Source organism: Salmo trutta, chromosome 1 (genome assembly GCF_901001165.1).
Source record: "Salmo trutta chromosome 1, fSalTru1.1, whole genome shotgun sequence".
In the NCBI taxonomy this organism is placed as follows: Eukaryota; Metazoa; Chordata; class Actinopteri; order Salmoniformes; family Salmonidae; genus Salmo; species Salmo trutta.
In genome coordinates this window covers 56,488,680-56,502,103 of record NC_042957.1, presented here as the reverse complement: position 1 = coordinate 56,502,103, position 13,424 = coordinate 56,488,680, and the positions used below count along the sequence as shown (strand labels likewise).

Here is a 13,424-nt window from a genome sequence, read left to right as displayed (position 1 = left end):
TAGCCAGCATTAAGTTCAATAAAGAACTCTGAATTTGGGAAAACAATCCACAACTGAAGATAATAAAGCTCCGTCTGATGGGCCACCCTATGCTCGGCCTAGTTGGGAGCACCACTCTCCTAAGGTCCACCACCGACTGATTGCTCAAACACATTGCACTGTAGAGAGGACAGGCCTCATAATCCACCCAGCAATCTGAGCAAAACATGAGGACCAACCGACAGTCCTGCCGAGTAATAGGACTGCAATTCTTCACTTCATTATTACTATGAAACTCAAAGGGAGTTTCTCTTGTCTGCTCCCCACCTGTCAGGGGTGACATTTGGACAAGTGTTCGTCTGTAAAGAGCTTCCTCTCCGATGCTGCCCACTGCGCCTCTACATCTGGCCTCGGCTCCGTTGCTGGCAGCGGTTTGGGAGTGTGACCGCAGAAGCCTTTGTCCTCGTTGAAGAGCAGCTGAACCAACAGGAAAGCCAACCCTAGTCAATTAATTTATGGAAAAATTGCAATTATTGGAGGGCCCTCAGCAGGGGAAGGAAAACATTTACAAATGACGCGCAATAATTGCTATTGTTTTGTTTTCCTTCTCTTTAAGCAAAATGTGGAACTGTTCTGCAGTTCTGTAATGGAGTAGCAAAGTCAACAGTTCCCCACATGTACTTAATCATTGTGTATTTACGATGTATCCCGTCTGAACACCCAGATGACCAAAATCACTTCCATACAGACACTCTGTAAAACGGCCTGAGCCACATGAACGCACCAGGCAGACTCAGCACACATTAACAACTCTTGATCATTAAGTCCTGTGCCTCTGTAGCACCATCTGTGCCCAGCTGCAAGTTTCCCCCCACTAACTAACATGTTAACCCAAACGGTAGACTAAGGACTACAGAGAATGGATCCTTCAATCAGATTTGTACAGCAAGAGAATGTTTAGTCTCGCAACCTATTGGCACAAGGAATTTTTTGGGGCCGCTTTGATTTAAATGAGAAAAGTGCATCTGTGTTCTTTCAACAGCCCATTTTATAAGATCCCAGTGAGGTAGCTAGCAACTATAATCGACTAAATAAAATGTAGACATTTCAATAGGTAAACCTGACAAAGCTGCAGCTTTGTTCAATGCTGTCCTCAATAGTAGCTGGTTCCCAGTCAAAAGAAAGATCCAAAACCACTGACTGAGTCAGAGAAACCCAGCACCACACGACAGCTTTCTCTCTCACTGAGGGTGGGGGTGACACGCGCTTAGGACTGGGAGGGGGGCAGTTTACAGTCGGAAAGAACAGGACTGAGTGACTCACAGAAAGAAAGAGGGGGGATGCTTTTGTGGAGAATGCTAGACATTCCCATAGAGTTAGTTCTTCCCTCTTTCCTGTACATGGCAAAACCCAGAAGAGTAATAAGCAAGCTAAACAAATAGAGTTGAATCAACTAACAAAGGGTCAGACAATAAAATTACGAACAGACGGCCCTTACATATATTTTTTTAGAACCTATTGCTAAGCGTTTCATTTTACTGATGCTATGGAGATCTCTTAATCAATGTCTGTGCTGTTCAAATCTGTTGGTGGGTGAGGCGAATTCAGCTCTCGGCTACAAACAGCTGGGGATCAGAGGCCTCAGTGTTAAAATGGAGGGATCACTTCTCCCTTCCACAGCTTCTTTGTTCAAATTACTTTATGGGAGACAGATAAGTAAGCATGTGCTGTGTCCTGACAAATTTATGGTTGTTTGGAATGGATACCATTTGGTCAAGAACCATGTTTGAGTAATACAATTTAGAGCTGATCAGATAAGGTGCTCCGCATTGAGCCATATTTTAACGCTGTAATTTATTACTTACCGGATCATGTATTGTGCCATTAACCATGTTTGTGTGACATAATTTAAGAGTGATCAGCTGTAGAGCATAATGGAAACCTGTCTTGTGTATTCAAGGGGCAATTCTCACCACAAGTGTTAGTTTTAGCGGCTTGCTTGCCATATTTTTCCAGTTTAAAAGCTGGCAACCGTCTGCAACATCTGGTTCCAATGGATGGGGGTATGTCAGCAAGGAGAAGCTCAGAGGAACGCAAACAGCGACAAGACTGCTCGCATGTAACAACTCATCATTCAGGGCTTACCCAATAACAAACTCATCAACAGCAATGTGTCAAAGTCAACTACATCTAACAAGCTGCCATGATCAATTCTGCTATTATCAATTCACGACTCATGCTCAGACATTTATTACTGATACAAACTCACCTATCAGTAAGTAAACACATTCGATTTTCACAATCGTGTCATCTTATCATGCCCAAATAGCGATTTAGTTTATACAATATTTGACAGATGGAGAATGGAGAAATATGGAGAACAAGCTATGAAGGAAAAATATTGGAGTTTTGGTGAAGGTACAGCCAACCAGCGCAAAAATAATATTGCGATATATCGTCAAAAATAAAATCCCGATATGTAACGGCATGGCCGATTAATTAGGGCCGATTGCAAGTTTTCATAACAATCGGTAATCGGCATTTTGGACGATTACATTGCGCTCCATGCTAAGACTGCGTGGCAGGCTGACCACCTGTTACGCGAGTGCAGCAAGGAGCCAAGGTAAGTTTCTAGCTAGCATTAAACTTGTCTTATAAAAAATAAATCAATCTTAACATAATCGCTAGTTAACTACACATGGTTGATATTACTAGTTTATCTAGCTTGTCCTGCGTTGCATATAATCAATGCGATGCCTGTTTATTTATCATTGAATCACAGCCTACTTCGCCAAACGGGTGATGATTTAACAAGCGCATTCACGAAAAGAAGCACCGTCGTTGCACCAATGTGTACCTAACCATAAACATGAATGTCTTTCTTAAAATCAATACACAATCACATTAACCTGCATATTTAGTTAATATTGCCTGCTAACATGAATTTCTTTTAACTAGGGAAATTGTGTCACTTCTCTTGCGTTCTGTGCAACAGAGTCAGGGTATATGCAGCAGTTTGGGCCGCCTGGCTCGTTGCGAACTGTGTGAAGACCATTTCTTCCTAACAAAGACCGTAATTAATTTGCCAGATTTTTACATAATTATGACATAACATTGAAGGTTGTGCAATGTAACAGGAATATTTAGACTTAGGGTTGCCACCCGTTCGATAAAATACAGAACGGTTCCGTATTTCACTGAAAGAATAAACGTTTTGTTTTCGAAATGATAGTTTCCGGATTTGACCATATTAATGACCAAAGGCTCGTATTTCCGTGTGTTTATTATATTATAATTAAGTCCATGATTTGATATAGCAGTCAGTGGTGGTAGACAGCAGCAGGCTTGTAAGCATTCAAACAGCACTTTCCTGTGTTTCCCAGCAGCTCTGTGCTGTGCTTCAAGCCTATCAACTCCCAAGATTAGGCTGGCAATACTATAGTGCCTATAAGAACATCCAATAGTCAAAGGTATATGAAATACAAATGGTATAGAGATAAATAGTCCTATAATAACCTAAAACTTCTTACCTGGGAATATTGAAGACTCATGTTAAAAGGAACCACCAGCTTTCATATGTTCTCATGTTCTGAGCAAGGAACTTAAACTTTAGCTTTTTTTACATGGCACAAATTGCACTTTTACTTTCTTCTCCAACACTGCAATTTTGCATTATTTAAACCAAATTGAACATGTTTCATTATTTATTTGAGACTAAATTGATTTTGTTAATGTATTATATTAAGTTAAAATAGTGTTCATTCAGTATTGTTGTAATTGTCATCATCACAAATATATACTGCTCAAAAAAATAAAGGGAACACTTAAACAACACATCCTAGTTCTGAATGAAAGAAATAATCTTATTAAACACTTTTTTCTTTACATAGTTGAATGTGCTGACAACAAAATCACACAAAAATAATCAATGGAAATCCAATTTATCAACCCATGGAGGTCTGGATTTGGAGTCACACTCAAAATTAAAGTGGAAAACCACACTACAGGCTGATGAAACTTTGATGTAATGTCCTTAAAACAAGTCAAAATGAGGCTCAGTAGTGTGTGTGGCCTCCCCGTGCCTGTATGACCTCGACAACACCTGGGCATGCTCCTGAGGGATCTCCTCCCAGACCTGGACTAAAGCATCCGCCAACTCCTGGACAGTCTGTGGTGCAACATGGCGTTGGTGGATGGAGCGAGACATGATGTCCCAGATGTGCTCAATTGGATTCAGGTCTGGGGAACGGGCGGGCCAGTCCATAGCATCAATGCCTTCCTCTCGCAGGAACTGCTGACACACTCCAGCCACATGAGGTCTAGCATTGTCTTGCATTAGGAGGAACCCAGGGCCAACCGCACCAGCATATGGTCTCACAAGGGGTCTGAGGATCTCATCTCGGTACCTAATGGCAGTCATGCTACCTCTGGCGAGCTGTGCGGCCCCCCAAAGAAATGCCACTCCACACCATGACTGACCCACCGCCAAACCGGTCATGCTGGAGGATGTTGCAGGCAGCAGAACATTCTCCATGGTGTCTCCAGACTGTCACGTCTGTCACATGTGCTCAGTGTGAACCTGCTTTCATCTGTGAAGAGCACAGGGCGCCAGTGGCGAATTTGCCAATCTTGGTGTTCTCTGGCAAATGCCAAACATCCTGCACGGTGTTGGGCTGTAAGCACAACCCCCACCTGTGGACGTCGGGCCCTCATAGAGTCTGTTTCTGACCGTTTGAGCAGACACATGCACATTTGTGGCCTGCTGGAGGTCATTTTGCAGGGCTCTGGCAGTGCTCCTCCTGCTCCCCCTTGCACAAAGGCGGAGGTAGCGGTCCTGCTGCTGGGTTGTTGCCCTCCTACGGCCTCCTCCACGTCTCCTGATGTACTGGCCTGTCTCCTGGTAGCGCCTCCATGCTCTGGACACTACGCTGACAGACACAGCAAACCTTCTTGCCACAGCTCGCATTGATGTGCCATCCTGGATGAGCTGCACTACCTGAGCCACTTGTGTGGGTTGTAGACTCCGTCTCATGCTACCACTAGAGTGAAAGCACCGCCAGCATTCAAAAGTGACCAAAACATCAGCCAGGAAGCATAGGAACTGAGAAGTGGTCTGTGGTTACCACCTGCAGAACCACTCCTTTATTGGGGGTGTCTTGCTAATTGCCTATAATTTCCACCTGTTGTCTATTCCATTTGCACAACAGCATGTGAAATTTGTCAATCAGTGTTGCTTCCTAAGTGGACAGTTTGATTTCACAGAAGTGTGATTGACTTGGAGTTACATTGTGTTGTTTAAGTGTTCCCTTTATTTTTTTGAGCAGTGTATATAAAAATCGGCCGATTAAATCGGTATTGGTTTTTTTGGTCCTCCAATAAGCGGTATCGGCGTTGAAAAAATCATAATCAGTCGACCTCTACTATCGACCCCCCCAATCACTAATGTGTAGTCAGGTAAGGAGGACATACCACCACGGCGCTGACTCCCTAAACAACGTCCTTCCCTGCCCAGAGCGAGTCCGGCTGTGGAGGAGCATATGGATAACGCTGCACAATTTTGCATAGCCTAATTCTAAAAGAAACCTTCCCTGGGGAGAAGATGGCAGAATAAGAAAAACACTTCAGTTCAACTGACAGACATGTGGAAGATGAAACAAATATGAAACAGTAGTTAAGTGAGCAAATACACATTTTGTGTAAAGTCAGGAAAAGAGGTCCATGTGATCATACTCTCCTTGTTTTTGACAGTGAATTCACATTCTTACTATTTCTCCAAGACACCAACGCAGTCAATCGCTAAGTGGAACGACAGACTAATTCACAGCGGGCAATTTACAAAGTTCAAGAAAAAATAACACAGAAAACAGTGTTGCACTTGACCACCATGTAGTTCAGACAAACAAAACAGACACCAAAATCTGTCTTAGGTTCAGGATATTACATTGGAAACATTTCAATGGGGCAATCTAGTTCAAACCTGGTTACCCCACCAGTAGAATTTATGCAGAAAAGTTCTCACATCTGGACAAATTCACAGGTTGTCAGAACTCTCAATGCTTAATGCAGCCAAACTCTGATCTTTTCCACTAATTGGTCTGAGCAATCAGATATTTTGCCAAAAAAATCTGAATTGGGCTTCCTGTGTAAACGAGGCCTCGGTAGCACAGGTGATTTAAGCAACACCATTGAGAGTAATCTCTTTTCACCATTCACCACTACACTCATTTCTATCAGAAACAGCACTAGCTTAAATATTTAATTTGGCTCTTCCTGGTGAATGGAAAGGCCTGGAATTTGACTCAGCCCTGATCCTGGAGGTACATCAAACACCACTGCTGTCATCCCCCTCTCCCAGTCAAAACAATGTCCTCTCATGTAAACGTTTCACTGTTTGTGTTGAAATGGAGGACTTGTTTGCACCACAGCCACAGTATTCTGGGGGGGGGGGGGGGGGGAGAGAGAATTGATCCCCACTTTGCAGTATGATGTGGACTGTCTGGGAGATATGCTGCGTTTACACTGACAGACCAATTCCCATCTTTTCCAACAAATTTTCCCCCCAGCAATAATTGTGCAAAAGATCAGAATTGGTCTGCCTGTGTAAACGCAGCCATAGTCTCTCCATCTAGCTCATTTTGTCGCCATCTAGATGCTTCAATTACACAGATTGTGTAGTAGCTATGGCATTGTTTTATTAGCTAGATTAATAGCACAAGGAATAGTCATGTGGGACAATGACACTTATGGCAATTAATGAGAATGTTAGTTACCAAGATGATTACTATGGTATATGCGTCGTTTAAAAATGAGAGGGTAATCTATCCTAACAGTGTTCTTACACAAAATTGTGGACGTAATTGAATTAGCACACCACCAACTATTTCTTAACTAGCTTGATTAAACTAGTGATGTTACTATTTAGTTAACCAGCTACTAAACAGTAATCCCAGGCGGATTACTTTTGTTTTGCCTGTGCTAATGTTAGATTAGCTGGTTAGCTAACAGAAGCCAACAAGCTAGCTAACTGTCTAATTTAGCACGCGTTATAAATCATATTTCTGAAACGTTACCCAGTAATCTAGCTACTGTGTCGTTAAGCTTAGTTTTTGTTTAATTTGCCACATACATAACGTGCCCTACTCAAAATATTAAAGTGCGCCCAAACTTTTAAACCACAGCAAGCACCCTTTCGAACACACACACACGTTTGTCCTACAAACTAACGTCGTTAGCTGGGCTAGCGACACACAATAAACATAACTATAGTAGCTAGGTCGCGCTAGGTAGCCACATTTGTGGAGGGACAATATTTTAGGTCTCTTACCTGTTAAACGCAGTTTAACCGGACCATTTCGCCGAACTCCTTGGTTAGACATCTTGCTTCCAGTTTAATATTTAAGACTAACCAGTTTCAGACCGAAGTAACAATAATGGAGTGAAGGCATTGTTGCCCGGATGTAGACAGCACTACTACTGCTGCCATCATGATCACACAATCGCTGTCGCGCACAAAAAAAACAATTGCTAGATAGGATGCCGCAGAGTGCATTTGATTGACCAAATACTCTTGCAAATCGGAGTTCTGGCCGACTAATTATTTTACAGTAAGCAAGCGAACCGAGTTCACACTTCACATCTTCAGCTTCGGACCGATTGGAATTCAGTCCTCCTCCCAGCCAGACGAGAGTTGAACTGTTGAGCTCGTGCGCCCTTCAGTGCAGATCCCACTTCAGGGAGGCTAGTAAGTAAATGACCAATGACGAAATGGGGATGGAAACATCTGCCTGTATGGCTTGGCTAAACTGAAATTATCGGATGCCAAAATGCCAATGACTGAGAAAATACAGCTTTGTCAGAAGTGACATTTCGGATTGCTGGGGTAATTTAAAAAAAAAAAAAAGTCTGACAGTCCAGATACCGTAGCAAAAAGTGTTTCTTTGCATTTAGTTCTTAAAGAAACAAGGGGGTGGAAGCTATAAAGATTCATATTGGAATTCAATGCATTGTCAATCCACCCAAACATCAAGAAATTACAGTAGTTGGAATTTCTTTTAAGAAATTTATTTACAGACATTTATAACACATGTACATTTCAGACAATAGGAGTCCATTATTACAGAGGACAAACAGTGGCAGTATACAGTAGAGATGAAAGGAAAAGTGGTATTTAGAAGTTGAAAGTGCTTTGGTTCTCACTGATCTGGAATGCATAGCCATTGGTTGTCAATTCTGGAGCAACACATTGGTCTTCCTCTTCCTAGAAAACAGAACATTCAAGAAAAATTGAGGCAAAGGAAACATACCATCTATAATAGAACAGGTTCAATTAGTCACCATTACACAACAATGCTCACCTCGCCAGAGAAATATTTCTCAATCAGGTTGAGGGAGGCCTTGTAGACAAGCTCATTCTCATGGGACTGCAAAGCTTCAATCTTGTCTAGCCCACCGCATTCCTCGATCATCATGCACAGCTTGTCTGCTTCACCAATCTTATCTCCAGCCTGATGGACAAAACAAGTTAAGAATAAATATGTCACCCGAATCTTGCAGTCATAGGGTACAAAATGTCTATACCGGTAATAAGATTTACTAATTCTTGGCGAGAAGGTCCCCTTACCAGGAAAATGTTGGTGATGGCATCCAAGATGACAAGGATGGTTTTGCTGTCCTTTGTTGAGAGTAGATTCAACAGAGGCTCCAGCACATTGGCTTGAACAAGGTACACAACCTGTTCAACTGTGCCCCCACTGGTAAAGTTGGTTATTGCCCAAACTGCCTCTTTCTGAGTCTTGTAGTCACCCTGTATAGAAAAGCAGATGAGGAATAAGTACTATACAAAAAAATATCCCACCATTCCTAATTATACAAATCCTACCATATAAGATATTACTACAGAAAACAAACCTACATACCTTGCGTAGGACATCCACCATGAGAGGGACCAGGCCAGCATTGATGATATCCTGGATCTGAGAGTCTCTCCCTGCAGTGATGTTGGACAGGGTCCAGAAGGCCTCCTTCTGGATGTTACTCTTGTGATGGCGAAGCAGGCCAGGGAACATGGAGAGGGCCCCAGCGTTGAGTACGGCCTGAGTCTGCTCATCCGTGCCAGTCACCATATTTCCAATGGCACGCAGAGAAGGAGTCTGAAGGAGACAGGTCAAAGACAGTGGGCACTTGGGTGAAAAAAGACATATTTCAACATCTATGGTACTATATAAATATGGTGACTACTTCATTGTAGATGACAGCCCACCACCTCTGCAGGATAACTAGACTGGGCACATACCACAACAGAGATCTCCCCAGAGCCAAGCAGCTGCACCAGGCGGGAGATCAGGCTAGTCTGCACCACCACCTCAATGCGATCGTTGGGCCCGTCGGTCAGATAGGACAATGCCCAGCAGGTGTCTGCCAGCACCTCCTTATCATCATAGTGCAGCAGACGCACCAGAGTGGGCAGGATCTGCTGCACAGCTGCCAGAGGGGGAGACGGGTTCTTGTTGCGGCACAAGTTTGACAACATCCAGGTGATGTTCCTCAGGTAGCCAGACTGCAGAGAAAAAAGACAAATAAATAGAGTTACAGCACCTCCCAGTGAGGAAAGTAATGTGGGGCAAGGAGTTATCAAAAAACAAGACTGATACTTTGTAACATGTCACGAACAAGTCAAGTGACTGTCCATTTTCTTATGAATGGTTGCCAAGGGTCACCACATTAAGAGTACTAGGCACTAAGAACACTTACAGAGAACAAAGAGAGCTCAGGGACAGCGAGCAGACTAAGCAGGGGGGCCACAGCTCCATGCTTGATGACCTGGTCTCTGTAGACCGACCCGTCACCTAACAGAATAAATCAAGGACACAAGGTTAGGGGTGGGAGATCACTTATGCAGTTTAGGGCTCTATACACTGACAAGATGCTGTAACAAAAGAGGAATGCTTTACCTGCAATGTTACCCAAAGCCCACACAGCCTGCTCGCTGATGTGGGGGTGGGGAGATGTGACAAGCCTGATGAAGGCTGGAATGGCTCCGCCCTCCACAACAGCACTGGTCTGGTCAGATGTTCCAGATGCAATGTTGGTTAGAGCCCAGGCAGCCTCAAACTGGATAGGGGTTGACTCCAAACCCAAGAAAGCAACTAACTTAGGAATCAGCCCAGCACTGATGATGTGGTCAATGGGAGGATGTCTCTCACGGGATAGCAACTTCCTGTAATGAGAACAATTGAAAAAGCAACCAATTATGATCATGGTAGCCAACACTTAAAAATAAATTTTAAAAAACACTGCCAAAATAAATACTGGATTTCCCCAGACAGTTTTAAGTTGATTAATTTACCTTGCAGCTTGCGTGGCGTTGAGCTGGGCATCAAGGTTGTTACTGTTCACACCAGCAAGAATCTCCTCCACGGTCCACTGTCGAGTGGCCTGTAAATTAAGACAACAGGTTGTTTACATTGGAATTATTTTACTAGGCAAGTCAATTAAGAACAAATTCTTATTTTACGGCCTTCCCCTGCCAAACCCTCCCCTAACCCGGATGACGCTGGGCCAGTTGTGCGCCACTGGAATTGTATAAACAGACAGGTCTAACAAACTCACCTGACAGTTTTGGCTTTTCTCTTGAAGTGGGGAAGTTGCCTCGTCGACCAAAGTGGTGACATTTCTTCTTTTGAAGATCTGATCGTCCTTCTTTGCCTTGCGAAGTTCGACGTTCACTTCTACTCTCCTGCGTCTAAGTTCCTGCAAAGTGATCAACAACCGTCATTGACTGTGCCTAGCCAGATTCATTTAGCTAGCAAGCCATGAACACATTTGAAGTGAAAAATGTGCCATGCATACATGTCACTTACATTCGCATCTTTTCCTTTATTCTTGAACTTGTCCAGACGGACACCGTTCTCGTTGCCAGCAGACATTTTTGGGTAAACTGATAAAAATGTTCGAAAAAGTTTGATAAAGAAATATCTTTTTGAACACCTAAACGAAATGTAACAATTAGCTTTATAATACGAATTGCTAGCTTGGATCCAAGAACACGTTTTTGGCTTTTCTATAAAGTTATATCAGTCACAAGTGACCAGGAAGAGTGGCTAGCAAACCCCAACAACAAAGTAAATCAGTAATATATAGAAGTACATCGAATATTTGACAACCAGTACAAAATATGAGTACTTGACAAGCACTTACCCGCCGGTCCTTCTTCAGAAATTCTAGCTAATACATAGAACATTTGTGCAGACCTTTAAATTCTTGTCACAAAGCTCCCTGGTTGGTCAGTTCGATTAAAAGCATCACCCTATTGGACTGTTTTGAAAAATCACAGGGCGCTCTGGAAGTGTTGTCAGTAGAGACCTATCGCGAGATTTCAGTACTCCCATGCCCTCATTCAATTTGTATTATATTAGTATCATATAAGAAACAATTTTTCCAAACAAGTTCATGTTGGAACAGTTGCTTTTGTGTTATTAAATATAACCGTTCAAAATGTGTTTTCTGCTTAGGTCTGTGTGTGGAAAACAATATCTAAATCTGATGCAATTCAAGGAGTGGTTTCAAACCGCCCAGAAGATACGCTTAAAATCAGAGAACCCAGACAACTAAAATCTGTTAAGATACATGGATAAACATTACACTGACTATTTTGTATCATGACCAATAATCAACATCAACCTCTGAATATAGCATTTACATGTCCTACAATATAGCATTGTATATGCATACAATCCAGACATGAATGCCTGGAACTGGGGATAAAGGGTCACTGGACTCCCATCTGGTCAGTCCTATTAACGGAAATTCTAATTATATAGATGCAGCTAGTTGATGAGATCATAAGGTCTTACCCATAACTGCCAATTAAATAATGTACAGTGCATTTTGTTATGTTACAGCCTTATTCTAAAATGTATTAAATCATTTTTTTATTTCTCATCAATCTACACACAATACCACATCATGACAAAGTAAAACAGGTTTTTATACATTTTTGCATATTTATTACAAATAAAAAACAGAAATACCTTATTTACATAAGTATTCAGACCCTTTGCTGTGAGACTCGATATTGAGCTCAGGTGCATCCTGTTTCCATTGATCATCCTTGAGATGTTTCTACAACTTGGAGTCCACCTGTGGTAAATTCAATTGATTGGACATGATTTGGAAAAGGCACACACTTGTCTATATAAGTTCCCACAGTTGACAGTGCGTCAGAGAAAAATCAAGCCATGTCGTTGAAGGAATTGTCTGTAGAGCGCTGAGACAGGATTGTGTCGAGGCACAGATCTGGGGAAGGGTACCAAAAAATGTCTGCAGCATTGAAGGTCCACAAGAACAGTGACCTTCATCATTCTTAAATGGAAGAAGTTTGGAACCACCAAGACTCTTCCTAGAGCTGGCTGCTCGGCCAAACGGAGCAATTGGGGGAGAAGGGCCTTGGTCACAGAGGTGACCAAGAACCCGATGATCACTCTGACAGAGCTCCAGAGTTGCTTTTCGGAGGGAGAACCTTCCAGAAGGACAACCATATCTGTAGCACTCCACCAATCAGGCCTTTATGGTAGAGAGTGGCCAGACGGAAGCCACTCCTCAGTAAAAGGCACATGACAGACCGCTTGGAGTTTGCCAAATAGCACCTAAAGGACTCTGACCATGAGAAACAAGATTCTCTGGTCTGATGAAACCAAGATTGAACTCTTTCCCCTGAATGCGAAGCGTCACGTCTGGAGGAAACTTGGCACCATCCCTACGGTGAAGCATGGTGGTGGCAGCATTATGCTGTGAGGATGTTTTTCAGCGGCAGGGACTGGGATACTAGTCAGGATCGAGGGAAAGATGAACAGCGCAAAGTACAGAGAGATCCTTGATGGAGTCCTGAGTGCTTTGGAGCAGGTTCTTAGACTGAGGCGAAGGTTCACCTTCCAACTGGACGACTCTAAGCATACAGACAAGACAACCCAGGAGTGGCTCTGAATGTCCTTGAGTGGCCCAGCCAGAGCCCGGACTTGAACCTGATTGAACATCTCTGGAGAGACCTGAAAATAGCTGTGCAGCGACGCTCCCCATCCAACCTGACAGAGCTTGAGGATCTCCAGAAACTCCCCAAATACAGGTGTGCCAAGCTAGTAGCGTCATACCCAAGAAGACCCAAGGTTGTAATCGCTGCCAAAAGGTGCTTCAAAAAGGACTGAGTAAAGGGTCTGAATACTTATGTAAATGTGATTATTACTTACAAATTTTTTATACATTTGCTAAAATTCCTAAACCTGTTTTTACCTTATCATTATGGGGTATTGTGTGTGTAGAGGGGAAACAACTATTTAATTCATTTTAAAATAAGGCTGTAATGTGGAAAAAGTCAAGGGGGTCTGAATACTTTGAATGCACTGTAAATGCTTTAGGGAAAAATATTTTCATATAGCTAAAGCAATTTATTT

At 42.8% G+C, this 13,424-nt stretch overlaps 2 protein-coding genes across 3 annotated transcripts in view; both read right to left on the bottom strand.

The window, feature by feature from the left end:
* Positions 1-7,657, bottom strand: part of LOC115201867 (E3 ubiquitin-protein ligase SMURF2) — a 60,466-nt gene extending 52,809 nt beyond the window's left edge. Inside the window, exon 1 of the mRNA XM_029765749.1 lies at positions 7,304-7,657. Coding sequence (XP_029621609.1) covers positions 7,304-7,355 — 52 coding nt within the window. The 5' untranslated portion in view covers positions 7,356-7,657. The remainder of the gene's footprint in view (positions 1-7,303) is intronic.
* A 367-nt stretch (positions 7,658-8,024) lies between these two features.
* Positions 8,025-11,299, bottom strand: LOC115201892 (importin subunit alpha-1-like). 2 transcript variants are annotated; one of them, XM_029765777.1, is made up of 11 exons: positions 11,176-11,299; positions 10,839-10,915; positions 10,588-10,728; positions 10,325-10,413; positions 9,930-10,195; positions 9,730-9,824; positions 9,272-9,535; positions 8,895-9,128; positions 8,600-8,782; positions 8,334-8,483; positions 8,025-8,236 (listed from the first exon to the last, which is right to left on the bottom strand). In XM_029765777.1, the coding sequence occupies exons 1-11, from the start codon at positions 11,216-11,218 to the stop codon at positions 8,147-8,149; spliced, it is 1,632 nt and encodes a 543-aa protein (XP_029621637.1). In that variant the 5' UTR covers positions 11,219-11,299; the 3' UTR covers positions 8,025-8,146. The 2 variants fall into 2 exon arrangements, with proteins under 2 accessions (XP_029621637.1, XP_029621645.1); XM_029765785.1 differs by having other exon boundaries at positions 10,839-10,965; positions 11,176-11,272.
* Positions 11,300-13,424: the final 2,125 nt, after the last annotated feature.

Coding starts and splice junctions, on each gene's coding strand:
- LOC115201892 (XM_029765777.1), bottom strand. CDS start 11,218: ATGTTCTATGTATTAGCTAGAATTTCTGAAGAAGGACCGGCGG. Junction 9,129..9,271: donor CTGGGGAGATCTCTGTTGTG/GTATGTGCCCAG, acceptor TGTCTCCTTCAG/ACTCCTTCTCTGCGTGCCAT. Junction 8,783..8,894: donor TGGTGGATGTCCTACGCAAG/GTATGTAGGTTT, acceptor TTTTCTATACAG/GGTGACTACAAGACTCAGAA.